Genomic DNA, 27,568 nt, shown 5'->3' with positions numbered 1-27,568 from the left:
TGATCTAAAGCTGGCTGAAGTCAATGGAAGTTTTTCCTCTGACTCAGTGGGGTTTTGGCTCAGACCTCAAGTGCCTTTTAAAACAAACTGATCTAACTGCATGCTTCACTGTTTGAACCGTGCACTCGAATGTGTGCCTGCCTGACTAATCAAACTGAAACCTGCTTCTGAACTTCTTGCATATTTTACTGATTGGCCTCCTGACCTACTTTACAAAACCCAGAGCACTGCATACCTTGACAACTAACATGCACCTGGGAATGGCTCTTAAACAGTTACTTGGTGCTATGACTCAGTTCATTTAGTGCTCCTTTAGTGCAGAACAAGATACAGAATGTGAGGCCTCCTCTATGCCTAAAACTTAGGTCAACCTAACTACATGGCTCAGGGTGTGAAAAATTCACATCCCTGACAGACATAGTTAAGCCAACCTAAGCGCCAGAATAAACACTGCTAGGCTGACAGAAGAATTCTTCCATCCACCTAATGACTGTCTCTCAAGAGGGTGGATTTGCTATAGCAAAAGAAAAGCTCATTCCATCACTTTAGTGTCTACACTACAACGCTACAGCAGTGTAGCTGCCGTGCAGACATAGTAGTACATACATACCCTAAGGCCTGGCCTACACTAGAAAATGAGGTTGGTGTAACTATATTGCTCAGGTGTGTGGACAATCCAGTTAAACCGACCTAACCCCTGATGTAGGCAGCACTGGCACCTCTTGGGGAGGTGGAGTACCTACAGCAGCAGGAGAAGCCATCCCATCAGCATACGTAGCATCTTCGCTGAAGCACTACTGCTGCACCGAGGGGCACTGGCTGAAGTATGTAGGAGAAGAGCCTGAACAGTGCCTGCTTGCACCATGCTTGGGACAGGGCTAAAGGTATAAGACCTTCCCTTTCACAGGTGTTAATTTCAATCATAAAATTAGCTACAAAAACAAATACACCTTGCTCACCAGCAAATTGCCATGTAATATCAGTGGGTATGATGAGGAGTCCTGGACTGTTGTTAATAAACAATTTGCACTTTTACAGCACTTTACATTAGAGGATCTTATATTGCCAAACTAGCATTAATTGAGTCTTCCAACTTCTCCATGTGAAGTAGGTAAGTAAGAGGCCCATTGCCTGTCAATGGGATTTTGGCTCCTAAGTGTCCAAAGCCCTTTTGAAAATGAGATTTAAACCCCTTAATCAGTAGGCATAGGGCACAGGAATGCCTTTCAATATCTGGGCCTAAATGATTTGCCCAAGGTCACACAGTGATGTCCGTAGCAGAGCTAAGAAAGCATGCAGGAGTATGAATTCCCAGTCCCCTGCTTTAATCACTTGTCAATGTTACTTTGCTATAAATATCACCATGACACATCACGTCATTAGATGTCTATGCGGTTCCTTGGGAGGGGGGAGGTGAATGTGCACCAGCGGCAGCTCCAGGTGCAAATCTTAGGTATGTAATCCTCTGCAATTCTTCTCAGGGGCACATGCACTCAGAAAGGGCACTTTTAAAAGTACTCCCCAGGCTTTGGCTCTTGCTACTAGCCTGTTCACTGAAGTGCGCGTGCCCTCCGGCTTTGGAGGCCCCAGCTGGAAACAGTCCATGTTCTAGGGTTTCCCCAATGGACTTCATCTGGAAGATCCAAGGGTAACTGTGAACAAAAGGCAGGGACGTTTATTTTACTTAGATATTTCTTCTATGTGAGGCAACGTCCCAGGTGACCCAACGATGGAATCACCACTGGAAAGACCAAGATGAAGAAGAATCCAAGAAAGAGAAAATTTTCTTTTTAAAAGTAGACAATTTGCAGAACACAGCCTGCTTTCTTGATACCTGATGCAGGCACAATGCAACTGGAGGCAGGAAGAGGAAGGGAAGGAGGAGGAGGATGCGCATGATGCCTATAGCATACAGAATGATATGGTTAACAAGGATCTAGGTCCAAGTCACAAAAATACAGCTCCCTCCTGATTGCATGACTCCTATTAGAGGAAATTAGACCCCCAGCACCTGCAAGGTCCCATTGCCTTGATGTTGGAAGCCACAATTCTCTTCTTAGAAATCCTTGTCTTGTCAGGTTGTTTTTAATCCATAAATAGTCGAAGAGCCTCTTGTAATCTGAAGCCAGTTTCCAGCTGCCCTGACACACAATCTGCCCTTGTCAGCTTTTGCAGGTAGAACTCTCTGCTCTGACTCTTCCTACCCACCCACCGTTCTTTTCTTCCTACTTTTTGTTCCTATGAAACAAAGCTCATCAAAATAGAGTGAGTGGTTACACCATCAGAAAGTGCAACACAAAAACAGCCTCTTTGAAAAGCAACTGAAGTTTTCCGCCACATGCCTTTGCATTTTGCCACTCAACATGCCTTAAAAAGTTACTTGTTTGCAGAGTAACTTTTCATTCCAATGAGTCAGAGTTACATGCACGGTTTCCACTCTGATATGCGGGTTCTAGTGCATGCAGACCCAGAGAATCCCTTCTTAAACTACTTCACCATAGTTTCTGCACCTCACCATATGTTTTGATAGTATAACTGGATGTAAACATATGAAGGCCACCAAATGTGTCTCTGTGCTTGCACAAAGTTCCAGACGGAGCATGTTCCCTGGTAAACAAAGTAGACAAAGCTGGAACTCAAGCTGTGTGGAAGTCTGTTTGTATCTTCAGTTAATAGCTTTTTCAATAAACACTTCCTGTTTCAGTAGATCTCTGATTTTCTCTTGATACCCTGTGTCCCACCCACCATCCATCCAGTTATGGACTGGAAATCTGCTCACTCTTGCTAATTAGACAAACTAAATAGATGCCCCATGGAATTTCCTTTCTCCATCCTTTCCCTCATGCACTCATGTCATCATTTTCTACTAAGAGGTTAAAGAAAGTAAAAGTGTTGGGAGTCAGAACTTTAACTTTGTTTCATTTTTATTATTGACATCGGAACATACTGCTGTTTTTCTTATCAGCAGACATAGGAAAGGGATGGCTTGCTATGCCCCAGCACAGGGAACTCACCAAGTGAGACTTTATGTGTACATGTGATGGCCACTATCTTGGCTGCCACCAGGGATTGAACCAGACCTGAAACATGAGTATCTACAGCTCAAGGTGAAGAGACAGGCTCTATAACTGGGGGCTGTAACAGACTCACATCCTCTGTAAATAGGACACAGAGAAAGGTATACAACACACACACTGAGCAACAGAGAACTCACACACTTCATGCCCATACGGGGGGAGGGAGAGCTGTAAACATGCATTAAGAGCAAACTAGACCCCCCATAACATTTAGATGCATCCTCACTTCACCATCTTGGTTTCCTTCTAGGTCATTAAGTATTAGCTATGCTGTTCCTAGTTACTTTGCTTCAATGTTTTGCCTTCTCTTTATCAGATCTTGCATTTGTCCTGCTTACAGCAAAGAAATCCTGATCATAGCTACTCTTCAATCTCAAGGTACATGAGGAATGCGGAAATGAAAGAGCATAGAACTGAATACAGAGAATATGTTAAATACTTGATGCTGACATTTCCTGTGACAATAGCATTGCAAAGCTGAGACTCTTTAGTGCACTTCTGCTCTGAAAACTAGGCAATATGACTTCTACTTACTCAAAGGATTTGCTTCCTTCCTTCCTCTTTAGTGACAAAGATTCAGTTAACTCAGTTCCAAAGGTAGGGCCAAACCATGATGATGTTTCATGCTCTCAGCACCAGAGCTATTGGACCAGGCACTCTAACTGCACCTTCTCATGGCATATAAACAACGCAAGGGCTGCCAAATGTAATCAGCTTTGGTGATCACCCTCCAAGCTGCAGTTGAACCAATCACAAAGGTAAAAAAGAATGTTTATATTCCACTACCAATCCACCTAGCTCTTGAGGGACAACCTAAAACTTCAGAATACACTAAAGGTAAAATATGACATGAGAAAAGAGATTCCTTTAATTAATACACTGTCTGGATATTATACCATTATACCAGTACAATATACACATGTACATTTCTTGAATGAGCAGACACTTCCTAAATATATATATTAGAGAGAGAGAGAGAGAGAGAGAATGCACCTCAAAGAATGAAGTGCAGTGCTCCATGAAGATGTACATAATTGTCAAGCATGCGAGTAGTCTTATTGACTTCATTGTATTTATACTGTACTGGAAGTTTAAGTGTGTGAAGTCAATGTATTTGCACATAGGCACATGATTTCAGTGGGACTACTCACATGCTTAAAAGTTAAGTGTGTGCTCAAATGCTTTGCTGAATTGGAGCCTAATACAGTGTCTTTCATCTGAGGATGTCATGGTGCTTTAAAACGCTGGTAAATAAAACCGCACTGTAAAGCAGGACAGTATTATAATCACTATACAGGTGGGGAAACTGAAGTACAATGAGGCTAAATCACTTGTCTCAGGTCACACAAGAAACGCTGATAACAGAAACCAGGAGTCCAACCCCATAGTCCCTGTCTATAGACAAGAACTCCGATCCTTTTCCTGGATGCCAGTGAACAAAGCCCCCAACCCATGCAAGATGCGGGGGGTAATGAACGTTACCTCTGGGGGAATACTGTCATCTGAGTCTGAGCTGTCATCATAACCACTGCCGTCTAAATTCATCTGTAAGAGCTGGTCAATGGTGGCGTCCACAGCTCCATTGTTAGCCCTCAAAACACATTCAATAATGTCATAATCCATATTGGGGAACATAGTCTTGAAATCCTCCATGGCCTGGTTGAACTCCAGCCGTCGCACCTGCCTGGTGGGCCGGCTGTTGTTGAGTTCCTGGGTGGAAGAGCTGTTCCTTGAGCTGCCATTGCTGCTGCTCCGCCGGAACAGGCTTGTCATTTTTGAGAGCTGTTTTTGAAAAATGTTTAATCTTTTAAAACCTGCTGTAGAAATTAAAAAAAAAAGAGAGAGAGAGAGACTATAAATCCTAGGTGAGGAAGAGGTTGGAGGGGAGGGCGCCACCTGTCGGCTTTGTGGTCAAGAAGCTACATAGCCATCCTTTAGCACTACTGCCCAGTAATCCAGCACACAAAGGGGAGACATCCAGGATGCCTCAACAGAAGAGCAGGGATTGCTGTGCCAACATGGAGGGGCCTGGTTCCAAGCTGTTCTCCACTGGAGTCCTGTGCAGGACAGGTCTTCAGCAACACGACAGCCTCCTGAGACACTGGAGCATATTGTAACCTGGGAACAAGAAACAAAACACGCTTGGAACAGAATTGTGGGGAAAACAGATCAGAACTTTTTTTTAATAGAAAGAAGGGGGGTTTGGTGGAAGGATGTGGACTTCCCTCTAAATATTTCTGGAAGTTTGTCAAAAATTATCTTGAAATCATTGAAAGAAAGAATGTGTGAAGCACCTGGTTTTCAGTAAATGAAACATTTCAAAAAAATGTCAAGAATGTTTCTGATCAAAATTTTGATTTAAAAAAAATAAGTGGGGGGTGGGAAGGAGGAAAAAAATAGTGAAAATGGGTGCGTTTCCAACCCTCTACCGGGAAACAACACAATTTAAAAAAACAAACAAAACAAAACAAAACCACCCTTCAGTTCTGACCAGCTCCATTCACAGAACACATAGGTCATTTACGCTGTGTATGTCTATTCTGCTTGGCCAATAGCAAGGCCATGGGGCTTAAACAGTGTCACAGTTGCAAAAGACTGTTTGTACCTATTAGCTGTTAATTACCTATTAGCCTGTCACAAGGTCTAAGGCAGGAGACATTTCCCAGGATAGAAGAGGACGCTGCATATATTAAACTAATTTAATAATTTTATTAAGATGATGATAAAATAAAAAAAATGGTACAGAGTTTAAGAGCAGAAGTTTCTGGTTATCAGGGAATAAGGTACAGATTATCAAGGGGTGCAAAATTCGGTTTAGGATCAGATGGCATAAGGAATACATAATCTGCAATATCCCCGACTGGGGGTAAAAGGTTAACGGGTCAAAGTACAGACACTGAGATATGGGGGTATGTTGTTCATATAACGGCTATGTTCAGGTGTGGAGTATAATGAGTGGATATGATGCTGAGGATGGATTTACCCTCATTTGGTGAGATTTAATATTCAGTGAGTTTATGGTTCCAGTTCATATGGTCCAATGAAAAAAGTCTCTCGGTCTCTTTCTCATAGTTGATGCACTAATACTACATTCTACCTTAGCCACATTAAGTACAGATAATAATGAGACTTATCTCAAGTACCAAGCAGGAGTGAAACAAAGCTGGAAATGGGGCCTGGGTTTGTCAAAACTTTGGACGCATCTCTCCAGCCAAAGAAATACAACTGGTACGCAGATACCACAGCAATGGGCATCAGTAGACAGAGAAATATACTTTTACCTCCTAGGCTGTGCCATAAATATAAAGGGAAGGGTAACCACCTTTCTGTATACAGTGCTGTAAAATCCCTCCTGGCTAGAGGCAACATCCTGTTACCTGTAAACTGTTAAGAAGCTCAGCTAATCTGGCTGGCACCTGACCCAAAGGACCAATAAGGGGACAAGATACTTTCAAATCTTGTGGGAGGAGGGGAGGCTTTTGTTTGTGCTCTTTGTTTACATGGTTGTTCTCTCTTGGGACTGAGAAAGGCCAGACAGAAATCCATCTTCTCCAACCCATCCTAATCCAAGTCTCCAATATTGCAACCAGTATAGGTAAGTCACGCAAGGCGGATTAGTTTATCTTTTGTTTTATGTGAATTTTCCGTGCTAAGAGGGAGATTTATTCCTGTTTTCTGTAACTTTAAGGTTTTGCCCAGAGGGGGATCCTCTGTGTTTTGAATCTGAATACTGTGTAAAGTATTTTCCATCCTGATTTTACAGAGATGATTTTTACCTTTCTTTTATTTTTAATAAAATCCTTCTTTTTAAGAACTTGACTGATTTTTCTATTGTTCCAAAATCCAGGGGTTTGGGTCTTTAATGATATTGTAACCAATTGGTTAGTATATTATTCTCAAGCCTCCCCAGGAATCATAGAATCATAGAATATCAGGGTTGGAAGGGACCCCTGAAGGTCATCTAGTCCAACCCCCTGCTCGAAGCAGGACCAATTCCCAGTTAAATCATCCCAGCCAGGGCTTTGTCAAGCCTGACCTTAAAAACCTCTAAGGAAGGAGATTCTACCACCTCCCTAGGTAACGCATTCCAGTGTTTCACCACCCTCTTAGTGAAAAAGCTTTTCCTAATATCCAATCTAAACCTCCCCCACAGGAAAGGGGGTGTAGGGCTTGGGGGGATATTTTGGGGAAAGACTTCTCCAAGTGGTCTCTTTCCCTGTTCTTTGTTTAAAACGCTTGGTGGTGGCAGCATACTGTTCAAGGACAAAGCAAAGTTTGTACCTTGGAGAAATTTTTAACCTAAGCTGGTAAGAATAAGTTTAGGGGGTCTTTCATGCGGGTCCCCACATCTCTACCCTAAAGTTCAGAGTGGGGAAGGAGCCCTGACAGGCTGGGAGGAAAAGCATGACTAGGCGGACCACAACTGTGTTTTTGTGTCTGTCAAGTCCTGGCTTCCAGTGCCGTTCTAACCACTAAGCCACACACTCTCCCTAAACAGCACAACACTGTATTTTCAATTATTTATTAACATTTCACAGTGACTAAGCAGACATGTTTATATGGCACTTATGGAAATGAGCACAGTTATCTGCAGAGGGAGCTTCAGAAGGAGATTTTAAAACACATTTGTATAAAACACAGTCACTTGGATTTGCTACTGAGAAAGAGCAGTTCAGTGTTCCCATTCAGAACAAGAACCGCAAAAGGAACTGGCGTCACCACAATTTGGATAACACATTGCTTTACTCCCCTTTCCAAGTCATCATATCTATCTTCTGGCATGGTTATAAATTCCTCTTTAATAAATCCCTCCTTGATACTTTAGAAATTCATGAGAATAACAGCTCTAAGGAGGAGGTTAGTATGCTTTTGAAAAATATCAAAAAGGAAGTACCGGATTTCCTAATCAAAGGAATGTGATAACTTCCAAGATAATGTGTCCAGAAAAAAAAACAACTGTGCAGCCAATCATTCATATTATAGTAGCACACAGAAACCCCAATCAGTCATGGATTCAGGATTCTGATGTGCTACAAACACAGAACAAAAAGATGGTCTCTGCCCCAAAGAGCTTACCATCTGAACAAACAATAACGGCATTTTCTACCCCAAAGAGTTACAATCTAAATAAAACCATTCAAAATCTCCAATTGCAGTGTTATTATTTATAGATGATTAAGTGTCTCTCTAAACAGAGAAAGTAAGTAAAACCAACTTCGACAATTTCAAAACAGCAGATAAACACCTTGCAAATATGGCAAATCAAACATAGGGAAAAGTCACCAAATTCAAGATTGAAATTCACTTTAACACAAACTAGGACTGTCAATTAATCGCAGTTAACTCAAGTGATTAACTTAAAAAAATTAATCACGATTAATCGCAGTTTTAATCACACTAATAAACAATAGAATACCAATTGAAATTTATTAAATATTTTGGATGTTTTTCTACATTTTCAAATATATTGATTTCCATTACAATGCAGAATACAAAGTGTACAGTACTCACTTTATATTATTTTTATTTGCACTATAAAAATAACAAAATAAACAGTATTTTTCAATTCACCTCCTACAAGTACCGCAGTGCAATCTCTTTATCGTGAAAGTGCAACTTACAAACATAGATTTTTGTTGCTTTTACATAACTGCACTCAAAAACAAAACAATTTAAAACTTCAGCACCTACAAGTCCATTCTGTCCTACTTCTTGTGCAGCCATTCACTAAGAGAAACACATTTGTTTACATTTACGGGAGATAAAGCTGCCCGCTTATTTATAGCATCACCTGAAAGTGAGAACAGATGTTCGCATGGCACTTTTGTAGCCGGCATTGCAGGGTATTAACGTGCCAGATATGCTAAACATTCATAGGCCCCTTCATGCTTTGGCCACCATTCCAAAGAACATGCTTCCATGCTGATGACACTTGTTAAAAAAAAAATGCGTTAATTAAATTTGTGACTCAACTCCTTGGGGGAGAATTGTATGTCTCCTGCTCTGTGTTTTACCTGCAATCTGCCATATATTTCATGTTATAGCAGTCTCGGATGATGACCCTGCATGTTGTTCATTTTAAGAACACTTTCACTGCAAATTTGACAAAACGCAAAGAAGGTACAGCATTCAACCCAAAATCTGATCGGGACAAGGTCTGGAGCATGCTTTCGGAAGTCTTAAAAGAGCAACACTCCAGTGCAGAAACTAAAGAACCCAAACCACCAAAAAAGAAAATCAACCTTCTGCTGGTGGCATCTGACTCAGACGATGAAAATGAACGTGCGTTGGCCTGCACTGCTTTGGATTGTTATCAAGCAGAACCCGTCATCAGCATGGATGCATGTCCTCTGGAATGGTGGTTGAAGCATGACGGGACATATGGATCTTTAGCACATTTGGCACGTAAATATTTTGCAATGCTGGCTACAACAGTGCCATGTGAATGCCTGTTCTCACTTTCAGGTTACATTGTAAACAAGAAGTGGGCAGCATTATCTCCTGCAAATGTAAACAAAACTTGTTTGTCCGAGCGACTGGCTGAACAAGAAGTAGGACTGAGTGAACTTGTAGGCTCTAAAGTTTTACATTGTTTTATTTTTGAATGCAGTGTTTTTTTACAAAATTTTACATTTGTAAGTTCAACTTTCATGATAAAGTGATTACACTACAGTACTTGTATTAAGTGAATTGAAAAATACTATTTATTTTATTTTTACAGTGCAAATATTTACAATAAAAATAAACATAAAGTGAGCAATGTACACTTTGTATTCTGTGTTGTAACTGAACCAATATATTTGAAAATGTGGAAAACCTCCAAAAATATGTATATAAATAGTATTCTATTATTGTTGAATAGCATGATTAATTGTGCGATTAATTGCAATTAATATTCTAATTGCTTGACAGCCCTACCACAAACAGATTATATAGCTCCTGCCTCTCATTTGGAGACACAGGGCCAAATTCATCTCTAGATTAACTCCACTGATTAACAGACTTACACCAAGGACAATTTTGGTCCATAATGTACATTTTCAAGGGCTTTTTCTTAATTGGCACGTGGAGAGTTCAATACAACTGTTCCAGAAATTATATTTAATAACAAAAGAACCCAAATCAAATTATTTTAAAATAAAAATGTCAAAAGAAGGACCTTAGCAACGTCATGTAATCAGATTCAAAACCATTAGGCAGAGCAATAACCTCTTAAGTCACCCACGCATAACTGTTTGATTATCATGTATATGTATTATGCATGAAAGTTATGTTCCTTATACTAACCAATTCATGTTAGCAATAAAGCTGCAGGCTTTTACACCTTGAGTTATTCTAAGCAATTTAATAGGCTGCACAGAGTAGCCCAGTATCCAAGCAAAGAACAATGACAATGCAGTAGAGATCCCTCAAGGGAACTGTACTAAGCCCAACAGAAACATTAGACGGATGCACTTAATTTTGCACTTCTGTTTGAAGTCTCTTTTCAAAACAATGCCCTGTTCTGTCACTGATGCCTCATGGGAGCATTCTGTTTAGTAAGTATTCTGGGGTGCACCCATGTCCCCCTTTTTTTCCTGTCTTATTTTGTATTCTGCATTGTAATTGAAATCAATATATTTTGAAAAGGTAGAAAAACATCCAAAAATACTTACTATACATTCATATTCTATTATTGTTTAACAGTGCAATTAAAACCGTGGCCTAATTTTTTTAATATTGTAATTAATCGCAGTCAATTTTTAAAATCATTTTATGACCCTAATTATTTGTATTACTGTAGTAACTATAGGGCCTCATTGTGCTACGCATTGTATATACACATACTGAGAGGCTGTCCCTGCTCCAAAGAGTTCACAATCTAAATCAGTGATTCTCAACTTGTGGGCTACAGGTGGCTTGCGGACCAATCAGCAAACAGCTGTGGCCCACGAGACATCCTCAGGGCCATACAGGTAGTACATATGTTGCGTGGATGTGGCCCACATAACACGTAGAAAGCTGCATATGCAGCCCACAGTGGTAAATAGGTTAAGAACCACTGACCTAAATGAACAAGACAAAGAGGGAGTGGGAGTCAGGAACAGCACTGTTCCCATTTTACAGTTAAGGAACAGGAGGCACAGAGATTAAATGACGGGCCCAAAATCACCTAAGAAGTCTGTGGCAGAGCACAGAATTTAACCCTTTTGGGAGGCCAAGTCCAGTGCCTCAGCCATAAGATTATCCTCCCTCCTCAATGAAAAAATGGGATCTTTGTTTATAAGGGTTCATCCACCGCGTCCTCAGATGAATGCCTAATCCTAGCACAATCATACGCTCTGTGCCCCATCTCCATTAGCTCTCAACTGCATTACAGAGCCACGCATAAACTCAATGTAAACATGGTTCCAAATGAGAACACGTCTACACTACAACAGCAGCCATGTTTGGGGAGGGAAGGGGGGGCACTGTTGCATGGTTGTCCTCTGGTACAATTACATATGGTTTTGTACTACAACGCAGATTGGATTGAACCATGTTTAAACTGTATCCGCAAATATGCACAGCCCTGCACCATTAACCACCAAGCAGTAAATGGTTCCTTCAATTCAGCTATGTTTGCAGCACAGACAGGACGTTAGAACATGCAGCATAACGAAGGCTCTAATGCAGTGTTTCTCAAACTGGGGTCTGCGGACGCCTGGGGGTGCCCGAGGTACTCCAAGGGGTCCACGGGCCCCACTGATCAACTACTCCCTTTCCCTCAATCAACTCCTCCCACCTCTATTTCCCAGAGGCTACTGAAGCCAAACCGGGAGATTTTAGGCACTAGAAGTCCGGCCACAGTGGGTCCTGTGCCGCTCCTAGAAGCAGCCGGCACATCCCTGTGGCCCCTGGTGCAGGGGTCAGGGGGTCTCAGCGGGCTGTCCCCACCCTGAGTGCCAACTCTGCAGCTCCCACTGGCTGCAGTTTCCGGCCAATGCAAGCTGCGGGGGCAGTGCTTGCAGGCAGTGGCAGCACGTGGAGATCCCTTGGCCCTCCCGCCTAGAAGCTGCTGCCAGAGAGATATGCCAGTTGCTTTCGGGAGCTGCTCGAGGTAAGCGCTGCCCAGCCAGAGCCCATACGCCCTCCCACACCCTCCCAGAGCCTGCACCCTGCACCCCAACCTGCATCCCAACCCCCTGCCCCAGCCTAGTGAAAGTGAGTGAAGGTGGGGAAGAGCAAGTGATAGAGGGAGTGAGCATGGAGGGAGCGGGGAGCAGGAAGAGGTGGGGAGAGGACTTGGGGAAATGGGTGGAGTGGGGGTGGTGCCTAGGGCTGAGTGGAGGGGCTTGGAGGTCCCCAAAAAATTTTAAATCAAAATGGGGGTCCTCACATTGCTAAAGTTTGAGAACCGCTGCTCTAGTGTAAGCACCTGTGGGACTAGAACCTGAGATCATCGTGGTTCTGGGCCACCAACACTTACACATTGCCATTTGGAGCTCATGCTGGGTTTCTGCTGGGTGACCCTGTAAAGCTAAATACTGCAGGAAGTTCCACCAAGTGGAGCCTTGGCAGCCGCCTTGCAGCCCACTGATTGACCCATGCCGGTATATAAGCCAGGAAATCATTATAGGGAGCTGTCTGAGCAACTATGAAGACTACCCACTTCTGCTCCAGACCTTGCATTACCATGAACCTTAGACTCTGGCTCCTGACCCCAGTTCATCCCCAACTCCACTACTTGCTTCCTGTCTGTAACCTGGTGCCTGACCCTGACTTCCTGGTATCCTGACCTGGCTTAACCCCAATTCCATTGCACGTCTCCTGCCTGCAACTCAGTGCCTGACCCCGACTTCCTAATACCCTGACTCCATGACATGTCTCCTTAACACAGCTTGATAACTGACCACTCATGTTGACCGCCCCCGGCCTGGCCTTGACATCTAGCCCTGGAGTTGTGTGACACAATCCATACTGGGGGGGAATGACATATTTTCCAACACAGGATTCAGGACACATTTTCCAACACAGGATTCAGGATAGTGGGGGGCTTGCTCTCTTTGGCATCCATTGACAAATGCGATACTTCTATCTCTCCAAGGTTGGTTGTTGTAGGGAGTTGTGGGTTCCCACCCAGCTGGCAGTCAGTGTGTAGGGACAAGGTGGGTGGGGAAGCGGGCAGTAACCTTATATGCTGGTAGCCTCAGGTCACTGTAAACAGAATTGCCATCAATCCATCCAACATGCTACATAGTAACTGTAATAAAATAAATTATTGTATACCTCATTCCCATTGTACAAATGGGGAAGCGGAAGCATAGAGAGGGGAAAAGGACTTGCCCAATGACAACGCTGGAAACAGAACCCAGATCTCCCAGCTCCGGGTCCCTTGCCTCTCTCCAAACATAATATGAAAGGACAGGGAGGTGCCAATATGACTCATGAGGAATCAGTAGAACTTCCTGTATCACATTACTACTCAATCAAGTTCTGCTCCCAACCAACCTGCCCTCCCTAAACTACCCCCAACAAACTTTCCCTGAGTTCTGGCCCAATATAGCAGGTTAACAGCAGGGCTCTGAAAATCAGGGTTCATGCAGGGACAGTAAGAAGGCTGTTTTGTTGTAAAGTTGTTCCAGTCATCAGCACAGGAAGCAGTACAAACCATGTCCTCACCCAGTGTCTGATAGGTCAGCCAGTGTTTACTGAGTCTCACACCAAAGCACCTAGTCTTGAGCAATATGAGCTGTATCCTGCACAGGTCTTCGAAGAGAGATGTGCTTACTGCAAACAAACTTTTCTGCATGGGAAAGCACTTATTACTGGGCAAATGGTAAAGCCAGACATATGTTAACTGTGACATTTCACAAATGTATTCCTCTGCTGGAATTCCTCCTGCTTTTTGAATTTACCACACTGGGATTTTTTCATTTCTTACATTCCATCAGATTTATCAATTAATCTGCCACCTACACTACGAAAACAAGAGCATTTTGGTTTTGTTGCTGGTTTCTGCTGTATATATAGGACACTTTTCCACTAGTTCTTTGAGAAGGAAGGTCCCTGTTTGGATTTTATTTTTTTATGGTTAATCTCTCCGCAGACTGTTGTCCTAAATTCAACCTAAACTAATTTGTTGCCTTTCCAAAGCAAGGTCGAGATCCTGCAACTAGAACCATGTAGGAGCATCCCTGCACCCACACTGATCAAATTGCAGAACTGGGGCCTAAAATTCTGACTGCCTATTTATTAATAATGGACCAGGACCCCACTGTGCTAGGTACTCTACAAACAGAACAGGTGTCTCTGCCCCAAACACCAAACAATGTAAATAGTACAAGAGACAACAGATTCATACAAATAGTCTGAGATGGAAACAATGCAACAATATTGTCAGCATGATACACTAGCAGCTTAACTGTTGTCAAGTTTTTTTCTAGGCTTCATGGCAGAGAACAGAGAGCTCCTGATGTCAATTTCATTGAGAGTTAAGAGCCACTCAGCATCTTAGAGGGCTTAGCCTATACTTTGCAACTTCTACCCAAAAACTGAAAAGGGCTTGACAACTGACAAGCATTACATCTCAAGTATTTTGCATATGGGGAAACTGAAGCAAAAAGTTTAAGGGACTTGATATAGACTTGCTGTACGATCTTGGGCAGAGCCAGGAATGAAACCCAGCCCTTAGGTCTTCCATTTCCTTGCATTAGCCACTAGACCATATTTCTTTCCCCTTGTTCGTTCAAAGGCATTAAGTCAGGTAACTGTCAACGGAACCCAGGCCTACATGTTTGGTTGTTAACCTGTTGAACATGTAGCAGTTACTAAGAGGCCTGTCCTGCTTCACCATCTGATTATCTGACTCCAGAAAACAGCGAAGTACCATGGTGCATAATTACAAGAGAGTGGAATTCCTTTGTCAGAGAAACCGTGGTAACCAGTGAGGAAACATACATTTTCAGTGTTACATTCTGGCCCCTGGCCCCCCTTCACACTTACATTTTATTTTAAACTACCAAGACAGTCGCTAAGGGAGATTGAGTGCAGTCCAGAAAACCTAATGTGCTGATTAGATAAAAATACGTATTACAGATGTTTTCAAAAGTAATGAATACTAAAGAGAAATAAAAGCAGTGGCGAGCCAGGATATCAGCTATGATGTAGTAACTCTACAGAGCGCTACAAATACTTTGATCTCTCAAGTCAAATAACAACAAAATATCTCATTGGTGCTCCCACTTGCTAGGCTGATGGTATCATGTCAATTCACATTATAAACCAACACATCATCATTATGCTTTCCTGATGCTGGTGAAAGAAGGGAAAAAGTAATAACAGAGTCTCTTTAAACCCACCTCAGAAAAAAACTGAATTGGCAGAAGTCTCTTCTTCATGAATTGATTACTAACCTCTGACCAGGGAACAACAGGAATCTAGCGATGACCCTAGTGACATTTGTGGTCAAACTGTGGGAATTCTGCAGGGGATCTTGTGTACTATTCTGATCACTCCATGAGATACAAAGAAGGCCATTGAAAACATGTTTCAGAGTAGCAGCCGTGTTAGTCTGTATTCGCAAAAAGAAAAGGAGTACTTGTGGCACCTTAGAGACTAACAAATTTATTTGAGCATAAGCTTTCGTGAACTTTCGATGAAGTGAGCTGTAGCTCACGAAAGCTTATTCAAAAACATGGCAGCTTAGTATAAAGAACAGCTTTGTAAAGACAAAAATTTAGTCTTAGAACCTCAATATTCCAAACATTCTATAAAAAAGGGTGTCTTTTTTGGTTGCTTGCTTACTAGAACTCAGCGGTTGTCAATGGAATTCATCCTAGAAGACAAGTGGAATTTTAAGCACCTAGAACCACAAAAAGAAAGAGCAAGCGACCTCCATTGATTGGGTGTTAGTCTGCTCTTTGGACAACAAGGGAAATCGACAGCTTGCTTTATACTCCATGGCAAAATGCATATGAATATGTCACTTGAAGGTACATTCAGACCACAGTTGCCACTGCTGAGAATATAGTAAAATGCTTGCCATATAAGTGTCTTCATACACTGGGCCAAATCCCATGTCCTTACTAAATCTCTCATCCCAACATTTGTGGTCACAGTCTGCCCACATGGAACAACTTGTAGGACTGAGACCTCAGGATTTACACATTCCTTACTAGGACACAACTCCCATTCACTTCAGTATTTAGCCCCCAGCTTAGGAAAGCATTCCTGTTCAGGATGGGAAATTAAGCACATGTTTAAGTTCCAATGCAGTCAATGATACTGTAGCATATGCTTAAAGTGAAGCACCTTTTCTGAATTTTTTAAAAATTTTCTTTATGAGCTTGTTTCTGTAAAAAGGGGCCCAGTGATAAACTCTTTACTTTAAATAATGTATCTTAAACAAAGCCAGTTGATATTATCTGTCTTTGTCATATAGGGGCATCTAATTTAGTATCCTTTAAAAAAAAACAATAAGTTATGAGGTTTAGCATTGTTTAAAAGATGTTATGCCTGATGCAACTGTGAAAGGTCATTTAGTAAATAGAGGTAGGATAAAACAAACCCTACTCGCTACCCATCTAACCTGTATTATATTGTTGGGGGGAATTATTTGGGGGAACTTCTATGGCCTGTGCTATACAAGAGGTCAGCCTAGACAACAACAATGGTCCTTTCTGGACCTAGAATCTAAGAATTGCTGCATGCCTAATACTATTGTGCTCAGATAAATTATTTACATTGTGCCAGAAGTCCCTACTCAGAGGTGCTTACAGTTTAATTTTACTTTAGATGGGTCTTCCCTTTCCATGTGTGGGTGAAATCTACCATGGTCATAGACCTAGCTCAAAAGCCCATGCACCCTTTTTTGATGGTTTAATTTGTGCATAACCCTTGCACTGGCCCTCTGCACAGGGGTGAATTTCACCCTCTGGGAGGGGCCTGAAAGCATCCTAGTACGTTGCTTTATATGTGAAGAACACAGACCCAATATTCCAAATGCCCAAAGAGTCCATTGATTTCAGTTGGGTGCTCAGCACTACTCAAAATCAGGCCCCATGTCAGCAAGAGATCAAGTCAGCTTGTTCTAATATCAGTGATTCCTTTCCAAGGTAGCTGTTAGTCAACATGATAGGGAAGACTGGGCCAATTCATCTAAATTATAGTGCATAGCGTGTCTAAGTGCAGTAACAGACTGAATAATAGAAAGCTTCTGGTCAGAATATTTTAAAAATTAGGTATGTGCACAATATGCTATACGTCAACAAGGCTCCACAGCATGTCTTGGTTTAAACAACATTAAGGGATTGTGGTGTTCAGCTATTTCCAAAACCATGGATGACACAATACACTGTAGTTTGGAAAAAGTTTGCTCTGAAGTCTGATTCAGTCTGTCAGTATGCCTTTGAAGAGAAGTATTAGACAGAGCAGAGATGATACATTTTGATCACAGATCTGTGCCTTTTCCCTCATGTGCTCCTAAGTTTACATATGTAAAGGAACACAATTTGCAGTGATGATAATCATGGTTGATTTACTGTAAATACATTAAAATATCTATCTTTATTAGCCCATGCACTTCAACAGTACCTATCAGAGAATTTCAAACCACTTTACAGACATGGATTCATTTAAGCTCATAATAAACCCTCTATGAGGTAGATGCGATCTTTACCTTTATCAATAGTTATTTTGGGGTATTTCCTCATATTCTGTTTGTTGACACTTCTTTACAGCACTTGTTTGTTGACAGTCTTCTTTATATTTCTTGTTAAGGAGCAAGTACAGTAAAGGAATACTTGGAAATATTGAACACAAACCAGCTAGACTGGATGACAGGAATCAGAGACTGTTAGAATTACTGCACTACTGATAATTATTTTTGTAAAGTCAATGAAGCACTGGGTAGATGCCAGGAGGTTAGAGAAAGGCAAATGTTATGCTGATTTTCCAAACAGTAAAGATGAGTGCTCTTGTCCATTACCAGCCTGTCTAACTGCTTTCTCATGTAAAATAATGGAACGAATAAAAGAAAAAACACACTCGCTGAACAGCTGGAAAACAACGCGCAATAAGCTGTATAGATTTTTACAGCTTCAATGGAAACATTCAGAAGCAGAAAGTGGACATTTTTAGGTACTCAGTGCTTCAGTCTGTGATGCAGGAAATCATATGGTGTGATATTATTTAGTCTAGTAGCTAGAGCTAGGTACTGAAAGTCAGAACTCCCAAGTTCTGTTCCACTGTCTCACCATGAACAAGTCATCTGGGCTGAAATTTTAAAATTCACGTTAGGGGATTTGGACACCCAAATCCCATTAAAATTAATCCCACTAATAAACCTCAGCCTTAGCTTCTCTATGCCTCAGGCTCCCCATTTGTAATGTCAGGATTGTAACACTTATCTACCTATTGTGCAGTCATTTGAGGACCTCAAAAATTCCTTACAAACTTTAATTATATCCCTATTTTACAGGCAGAGAAAGCAAGGCACCCAGGGGCTACATCACTAAAAGAGTCAGTGACAAAGATAGCAGTGGAACCCAGGAGTCTTGGCTCCCAGATACCTCAGTGCTAATCATTAGACAGCACTGCCTCTAACGCTCCCTTCCTCCCACAGATATGCCCTACTTGGCAGTAAAGAACCTGGCCTAGAGGTCACTTTATCCAGCCTGTTCAGCTGATTCAGGGAACAGTGAGGACAAATTATACATTACCTATGAGCCCTCCAGAGCCTTAGCATCGCAGAGAAGCTGCAGTTGGGGGATAGCTATATACCAGACTCATTAGTGAACAGTAGAGAGATATTAATCTAATGACAAATTATACTCAATTATGGGATTGTCTAAAAGTGCTGGGGAACCAGTTTTTCAAGCTCGCCAAAGAACAAACAATTCTCCTGGGGCTGTTTGCATCCGACTCTAAGTGCCACTATGTGCTGACAAATGAGAGCTTCAGTAACGCAGAGCGAAAGCATCTGTGCCATCTGAAGTGGCGGGGAAGTGAGACAGCTCATTTTCACCATCTCTCAGCCTCCAGTCGAGCGGGCTTTTGAGTCTGCCAGGCAGAAAAGGTAGAGGGCACTCAGAGGAGAGGGAGATGAAACATACCAAACGCATTTGAGAAGAAATGGCATGCACATGCGCTAAAGGGGCGGGACACATCTCAGCTCATGTTCACAGCACAACAGGGTTGAATACCTGGACAGAATGGTACGAGAGAAAGCTGTGAAACATCGGAAAAAAATCTCTTCCCCCAAAATGGCACTTAATATAGCAAAACAAACCCATGGAAATGCCCTTGGATCAGGAGAGAAAATAAACCTGTGAGGGTTTTTCCGTAGGTTTCATCAAACTGGGGAAGTAGGGTACTATGAATGGACCCTGATTAGACTTAATGGGATAGAGTTTACCACTGGAATCAATGGGTTTATTCCAGGGATGGATTTAGCCCAACAATATTACTTTGTAGTTCCATAATGTATTTCATCCAGCTATCTCAGAGTGCTATCAGTTAACAGCGAGTGAGAAAACCTTTTGTAGTGATAAACACCCATTTTGTCATGGTCTGTGTGTATAAAAACATCTTCTGTATTCTCCACAGTATGCATCCGATGAAGTGAACTGTAGCTCACGAAAGCTTATGCTCAAATAAATTGGTTAGTCTCTAAGGTGCCACAAGTACTCCTTTTCTTCTCATGAGGTACGTGTTCCTACAGCCATTCATAGGTGCGGAAACTGAGGCTAAGAGAGGTTAAGCAACTTGCCCATGGCCACATGGTGAGTCAGTGGCAGAGACAAGGGCCCTGACTCCAAGTCTTCTGCTCTAAACACTGGAGCAGCAACACAGAGCACGAGGAACAGAACAGTCACATCAAAGTGCACGGGGCAAAGGCAACAGACAATAGCCCCAAGCTTCAAAAGCCTCCATGTTAGCTTGCTCTCAACAAACTTCTCCTAACGTCCCACCCCGTGAGCCCTCACCCCACCCACTTTTGGTTGAGTAGGTGGATGCACATCAAACTTTGTGTCCTACCATGAAGGGGACGTGCCGAGCTCCTGAGGGGATGGAAGCCTCTGCACACTAGTCTGCCAGCAAAACAAAGCCAAAAAAACCACACCACACCACACCAAACCAGCCAGTGTTGCCCAAGGAGGAGCATATAAGGTCCCCACTCTCCTGCCCCACACCCCAGACAGCAGGGGAGGAGGACCCAAAGGAGCCTCACCCCTATTTAATACTAGCCTGTTTCTTCCCAAGCTAGAAATACCAGTATTGCCTCAAAAGCCAAGTAACCCTTAAATGCTTCATTTGCTTCTTAAGCCAATTTTTCCTTTCACGTACACATTGACTTCAAGGGAGTTAATCCCGATTTACACTGATCTCAGTGAGATCAGAGTCAGACCTCATGTTCCTAAACTATACATTAAGGGCAACATTCACCCAGGTACAGCAGACCAAGCGCAAGTCCCTGGACATCAGTGTGTACTTCGAGAGGGGATGGGCAGTGAGCCTCCCAGAGGGCAGAATGCTCGTCAGCATCCACCCTCTCCATGGAAACTGTCAAATCTAAGTTATGTTTGCATTCAGACCAGGTGACATAAATAGCAGAGTCCTGGACCTTAATGAAGACTAGCACGGGGTGGCGGTTGGGCCAAGAAATCCACCCTTTGTGCAGCCTCCTTCATATAAGCATTGAAATTGTTGTATGCAAGATAGGAGTAAGTAAGGATGGTGATTAGCTGAGTTACCTCTGTTATCACAATGGTCTAGGACTTTTGGTCTGGCAAAGATACAAGCCTTATTGGAGCTGTATATCACATGGGTGTAATTCATAAAGTCAAAACAGCTTAGAACTTAAAAACTGGGTAACAGACTGTGAATCCCAGTGATGACTGAACCTGGTGATATTCTGAACAAAAAGAGCTTTCAGCCATGCTTACAGCTATTTCTATTGCTTCATACTGACTCAGCAGACATTCTAGAATGACACACAGAGTGGCAATCCTGGAATCCTATTATATAGATTACAGGAGGGGAGCATATAGTGCTCAGTGTGTGTGTACACATACACTCCCCTGAGTTCAGTCTCTGCTTCCGTCCACGACTGCTCAGAGCCTGCCTGTTTTCCATTTGCCCCTTGCTCTCAGGAAAGGATTATCCCATTATTTATCACCTCACATAATATCACATGACTCCAGAAGATAAAGCTTTCAGTAAAATGCCAAAATAGACACCTGCTGCCTTTTGCTTCCCCTGTACCTTGCTAGTCTCTAACTTGGCATTCTTCTTGTAGCTCCAGTTCCTGGAGCCAATTTAAAACCGGAAAGATTAAACTGTGTCAGTTTCTCTCCCTCCTGGCTGCAGAGCGCAGTTTGAAAGCATGATCCTCACAGCCTCAATAAATAAAGAATGCAAACGAAACAGAATCCACATTTGATTTATTTATTTTTAAAACCCTCATGACTTAAGCCCATCTCATGATTTTCTGAATGCTTGGGGTTGGAACTACTAGATACCCAAAGCTACACAAGACAGGTCACAACCACACCAGCTTCTTCTAGCCCGAGCCCTACTTGTATAGAAAGCCTGCGGAGTGATATCACATTGATCAAAGTATCACATTGATCAAAGGAATACAGAAAATCACAATTCCTTCCAAACAGGTCCATTTATTTGTCACAGCACTTCATTCCACCCAAGGAAAGGGAAGGGGACTGGCAGATGGTTCGAGTAAAATCTCATTAGCTAATTCAATTGTTTTTGACACCCCTTGGAAGAGAATGGTTCATTACCATGCAAATGGAGAGTGCCCTCCATTCTCAAGCTTGTTGTCATATAGCACAACGAAATATTATGATCCCCAAGATTTATATTGCAAGTGCTGTTCAAACGCTGAGATCACAGTAGGGTTAGATCTTTCAAACATTTTCATGCACTTTGTTCTAGGGGGTCATTTTAATACTCTGGGAGCAAGGGAGAGAGGATAGCATCTCTCTGTATTAACAAGATAAAACCTACTATCCTTTCCTGAGCACTTCATTGGTTTTAAAACCCAACAGGCAAATTGTTCTAGCAAGCAGACAATGCATGATCTCTGGTTCAGGAATAGGGCTAAGGATCATGACACAACCCAGCACATTTTGTTTGCCCTTCTTGCTGTTGTGAGACCAAATTCACTACCACAGGTTGACAAGATGTTGCTACTGCCTTCCTGCATGGAACTGGTATTGACGTGGAACCCGGAAGTAAGTTATTGTTATATCACAACACAGGAAAGAAACTCTCTCTTTTAATAGCTGCATATTCAAACCAAGCACAAAGTCAACACAATCATTTTCTAATGCTGTTATTCTACAATCAAACCAACTGCATAATACCCACAGGAGTTCTAGCTGCAATAATAAATAATAATAATTTTCTCTTGTATAAGAACTTTCATGTGAAAATCTGGGGGGGGGGGAGGGATGTAAAGAAGTTATTCTAGAAAATGCCCAAACACAGATCTGCCTGATAGACTGACAGGCTGCTTGGGAGGCATGAGGTTCTGCTTGCGTCAAAGAGCGTGTGCTTGCATCTAGCTCACAAAGACTACAGTTTTAATCCTCTGTCTGGATATTTATGTGGCTCTGTTGCTGGATTATCCAAATGTCTTCCAAGCACATCCGGGCCGCATAAGGGTGCTGCGAGGATGACCACATTAAGGATTGTGAGGTACTTAGATACTATGGTAATGGGGGACCTTCCGATAGATAGTATTTAAAAACAGAACTAACAACAATATCATTTATCATAATGTATATACACACACACCCCTCTACGTATACCAGTGTGTATATAATATACATGTGAGAGTAGAACTTACTAAAGTCAAAGAAATATAAATAAGTTTTGCATTTAATTCTATGAGTGCTTCATTCTGTGCCTGTTCTTATCTCTTGTGGGAGCGAGTTCACAGTCTAGGTCCAGCTGCTCTGAAAGTTCTTGCTCAAGAATTTCTAAGTCTCCCCCTTTTGGTAGGGCAACTTCACTGTTCTAGGGGAATGCAGCTGTCATGGCAGGTCATGGATGGACGGGAGTTCTCTGATACTGCTAGACCCAGTGCCAGAAAGGGCTATACCATACCAAAACAGAGACTTTAATTTGGATTCTGCATTGAATGGAGAGCCAGTGCAGCGAGCTGAGTGCCAAGGCGATATGTTTCTGGAGACCTGTAGTGCTAAAAACAGGCTGCTGAGTTTCTGTACCAGTTGGGGCTTTTTCAGGTTGTGTGAGTTCACTCCTATCAGATATAAGCTTCTTCTAACTCTACATAACACCTACAGATATTTGCAAGACATCCCTTAGTCTTTACATTTGCCTGTAAAATTAATTTTAACAACAGTACACGCTGTGAGGCAAATCCACCAATATCAGCAGGAAGAAAAGGTATTTTTTTAAATCTCCAGGTGTTTTATGTTCTGCTGATGAAATTAAACTGAGCCTTAAAAAAGAAAAAAGTAACAGACACACACACAATAATTGCTTTTTCACTGTAAAAAAAAGGGCTGACTTATTTCATCCAAGCCCAGGCTTGGAGTTGTGTTGTGTATGTGTAATCAGAGGGAGAATACAGCAGCAACAATCTGGCTCAAGCAGCCTTCAGTGTCACCTTTTGATACCATTGGACAAGATGAGGAGAGCTCAGTTTCACACGTTGAACTATAGCAACGTAGCTAGTTGATCTCCAAAATATTATCTCATGATAAACTGACCTTAGGCGACTTCTGTTGCACAAGAATAAATTGGCATGTGGCTGCCTGTTTGAATTCATTAAGATTTAAATGGTTGCCATGTTTTCTTCCAGGACTATTACCGGATAATAATAATTATACAGATGGGCCCAAAAGCCTGGCTTGGCAGGTACTGTTTTAAAATGGTTTACAAGGTGTGAAAAACACAATATTGTAACCTTGTGTAAGTTCACCATGAACACTTCCATCTCTCCCCTACTCCTAACATTAGCAGATGCTGATCATACGTGCAATCGCATTCCTAAGTGCTGGCACTCTTACAAATTTAAATCTAATAACTAACAACATTCAGTTCAATTCTGCTCGTTAAGGTAAAGCAGAACCACTAGTTATTGGTACCTGTCTTTCCATTGGGCAACTGCTGAGATACCTGCTCGTTTGGCAGCCATACAAATTAAGCATTGTGATACAATTATCAGCAATCAAATCTTACATTTATACCTCTCTTTCCATCCCAAAGGCACACAACACATGTTTACAAAATACAGCTCCTATGTGTAAGAATTGCTCTCTTTGATGAAATGCAGCCATGTCCATAGTGAAAAGTGGCAGATGTTGATGTTAGAACAAAGAATTCTGCATTGTGTTGAAACTCTATGGCCTGACCCAAAACCACTGAAATCAAAGGGAGTTTTATGGCAAGCACAATGCAATCACACCAGCTGGAATTGGCTGGCCACTGTGACTAATTCCCATACCCTCCATGGAAAGAACTGTAGCATCTTCAATGACGAGAAGTGGTTAAGACTGTGATCTTAATTCTCATAGGAAAAAGAAGCACTGCACCCCCAAGCACCAGGATAAGGCATTGCTTCAGTACTGTCCCAGGAAGACGAGGGTCATGTACCAAACCTACAACTGAGAGATAAAAATCAGACTACCCATGTGTCCCTGTCCATTTGGTTGGCCTAACATCTCCATTTCCCTTTCAATCTCATTCCAATGTCAGCAGGAATGTCCCCATAATTTGAAGATCAACATAATCTGAAGATTCCAACAACCCTCTGAAGTATTTTAATAACCATTTTACAAATCGGTGAACCACAGCTCAGAGAAGTTAAGCAGTTTGCGGGATGTCACACAGGAAGACACAGCTGTAAATGGAACACAGAAGTCCGGATTCTAGTCTCTGGTCCTGACTCACAGAGGCCATATTTACTGGTTCTCTCAGTCTCCAGTCACATTCTTCCTTAGAGAGGGGACACCATGTGTTGGCAGTAACAACTTGCACTCCACAGAGATGTTGGCAAAAACACAACCGAGTTGGAGATAATTTGTTAAACTGAAAAGGTAGAGTTTACCAAGAAAGCCCAGGGGCGCGGGAAGAGGGGGAATACCTTTATCTTCATCTGAGATTAATAAAAGCATATTAGACAAATATGTTTGGGTTTCCATTTTTTCCCCCCTGCTCTCAGCAGATTTGGTGAGCCCAGATCTCTGTGTCTGCCAGTGCTATGCAGCATGTTTCACATCTGGCAAAAGAAACCCAGGCTGCTAGGCTGGCCAAACAGGATATTCTAAACAGCAATTAATGAAAGGTTTACACAGCCAAGGTCCCTTTTTACGCTACAGAGGAGCTGTCTGGAAGTCGTCTCTGCTAGCTTCATTGACAAAGTCCATTTGTACAGGACCTACCACAATGGTCCATGATTGGAGCTATTCTTTACTCCTGTTAGTCCTGAAGAGCCAACATAGCTAAAGGAGAATGAGCTGGATTCTCCCACTTTGTGCATTTTCAATAACACTGACAGTTACTTTCTGACTGCAGACTCTTCACTACTGAGATGGAAGAGGGAAGAGCCCAAGAACAGTTGGATGTTTTTAGAAAGAATGCCTAGTGTTGACACAGAAATAGGCTAGATCTTCACTGTTTCATAATAACCAGGCTAAAGGCCCATGCATCAGCAGATGTATCATTCTAACACAGCTGAACTGCGATCATTTTTCTCAGTCCACATACAGATGTGGCTGTTTTTGCCATTCATATGGGGCCTTTCAAGACATCATCCTTGGTCCTGATTGGCCATTGAAAAGCACTCATTTCTAGGCCGCTGTTTGGCCTTCCACACAGCCGATATTTCAGTTGTCTTGAATGGATTTCCTAACAGCTTGAAGGAAACTTAGATACAGGTCAGAATTTTCAAAATCAGCCTCCTTCCTCTCATGTTTTGGTTTCAAAATTCTGATACATTGATTATGGATCTGGGAGGGTGGAGGAGTTTGTGATAAATCAGGAAGATGAACAAGGTGAGAGACCTCATGGAAACAAAAGCAAAGCAATGGTATTTCTCAAATGGAAGTAAGCAGTACATTCCAACTCCCTCAACCTCCCCATGCACCACCTCCTTTCCTTTCACTTGAAGGAGAACATGATTTGTTCCCTCAGTTTTACCCAGTATGTGGGTGCATCCTGTTTCAAGGTTTTGTAAGGGAAGAGGCGTCACGAAGCAGGGCGAGACATCGTTCCAAGCACTTGCTCAGGCCCCGCTGGGTACGTGAGGGAAAAGCAGCACTGGGGTCCTGAAAACAAGCTTTGCAAGGCTTTGCAATAGGCATTATTGGCAGAGCAGCCCATGTTTAAGAGAGCCACACCAGTGTGACAGCCATTATGCTCACACACCCAACCCATTTTACTAAGAACAGGGGGCAGGGACATAGGCTAAGATCACATTGGTGATATCTATTTTACTGATTTATGGATCTAGCGCCCTATTCTGCACTCCTGTGAAACGGGGAGAAAGGATCTTTCATTTTTACCTGGTGAACCCTCACCAGAGGAAAGCAGAAGGAACCTCAAAGCACGGCAGATGGAACAGCAAAGGGCTCTCTCCTACTAATGTCTTGTAGAGCAAATATTGGATTGTAGAGTCCTGGTGCAGGACTCAAACCCACAGCATTCTGAAATGGAGCCAAGAGTGAGACTGACTGAACCATAAAGAAGCCCTTAATTACCAACACTAAATGGAGGACAGATAAAACTTCCTTGGTTTGAAGGCACATGTTCTCCACATACACGTTGTTATTTGAGTTGTGTAATTACACTGCAGAGTTGTGAACTTATCCAGTGTGTGAGAGTCACGTTGACTCTACATAGCTGATCTTTATCTGTGGGAGATGAGGACAGTTAATACCTCCTAGGATTAGATCTTCAACACCTGACTACATTTGAAGGAGGAGGCTGACCCTGGAACTTCCAGTTGTCCATTTAAGGATAAATTACAATTCCATAAAGAACAAAAAAGGACAGAGCCAATATTTCATATGCTAGCTCCAGACGAGGGTAAATGTGATTAACTATCAGAAGGGCCTCAGAAGTTACCTCTTGGTGAACTGGAAATTTGTGTGAAGAAAGGAAGAGGCCAACACAATGCTTAAAGCCTCCAAGTTGTGCATACATGAATGACCTCATTCTCCAAAATCAAGATTTTAGATGTCCAGAATGCCATACGTAAGCAGTTAATGATCTTGTCTGGTTTGCTAAGATGGTAATTTCACCCTGGAAAAACAGTCACTCAGCTCGTGGGGACAGAGTGTGGTAGCCTAGCTAAAGCAAGAGAACAGCTGTAACAGAGGTGTGACCAATTGTTTACAGGCCTCCAAACACAGGGAAAAGTCTTGGCTTTAAGGGCAAATAAGAACATTCCAGTCCCAAGCATCCGCTGCAGCTCAGACAACAGATGGAATCGCTTACACTCAGTGAAATGAGGCCAGCCTTTTTCCCTCTTGTACTGCCAT

The 27,568-nt window shown here is 42.3% G+C and overlaps 1 protein-coding gene across 6 annotated transcripts in view; it reads right to left on the bottom strand.

Annotated features, from left to right (window-relative positions):
- Window positions 1–27,568, bottom strand: part of CUEDC1 (CUE domain containing 1) — a 136,430-nt gene that overhangs the window by 39,035 nt on the left and 69,827 nt on the right. For all 6 annotated transcript variants that reach the window (XM_073315108.1, XM_073315107.1, XM_073315112.1 and 3 more), the window contains one exon: window positions 4,560–5,195. In XM_073315108.1, the coding sequence (XP_073171209.1) occupies window positions 4,560–4,850 (291 nt within the window). In that variant the 5' untranslated portion in view covers window positions 4,851–5,195. The remainder of the gene's footprint in view (window positions 1–4,559; window positions 5,196–27,568) is intronic.

The sequence above is a fragment of the Lepidochelys kempii genome, chromosome 17 (assembly GCF_965140265.1).
Source record: "Lepidochelys kempii isolate rLepKem1 chromosome 17, rLepKem1.hap2, whole genome shotgun sequence".
In the NCBI taxonomy this organism is placed as follows: domain Eukaryota; kingdom Metazoa; phylum Chordata; order Testudines; family Cheloniidae; genus Lepidochelys; species Lepidochelys kempii.
Note: the sequence above shows the minus strand (reverse complement) of the source record. Positions and strands in the feature narration are given on the sequence as shown.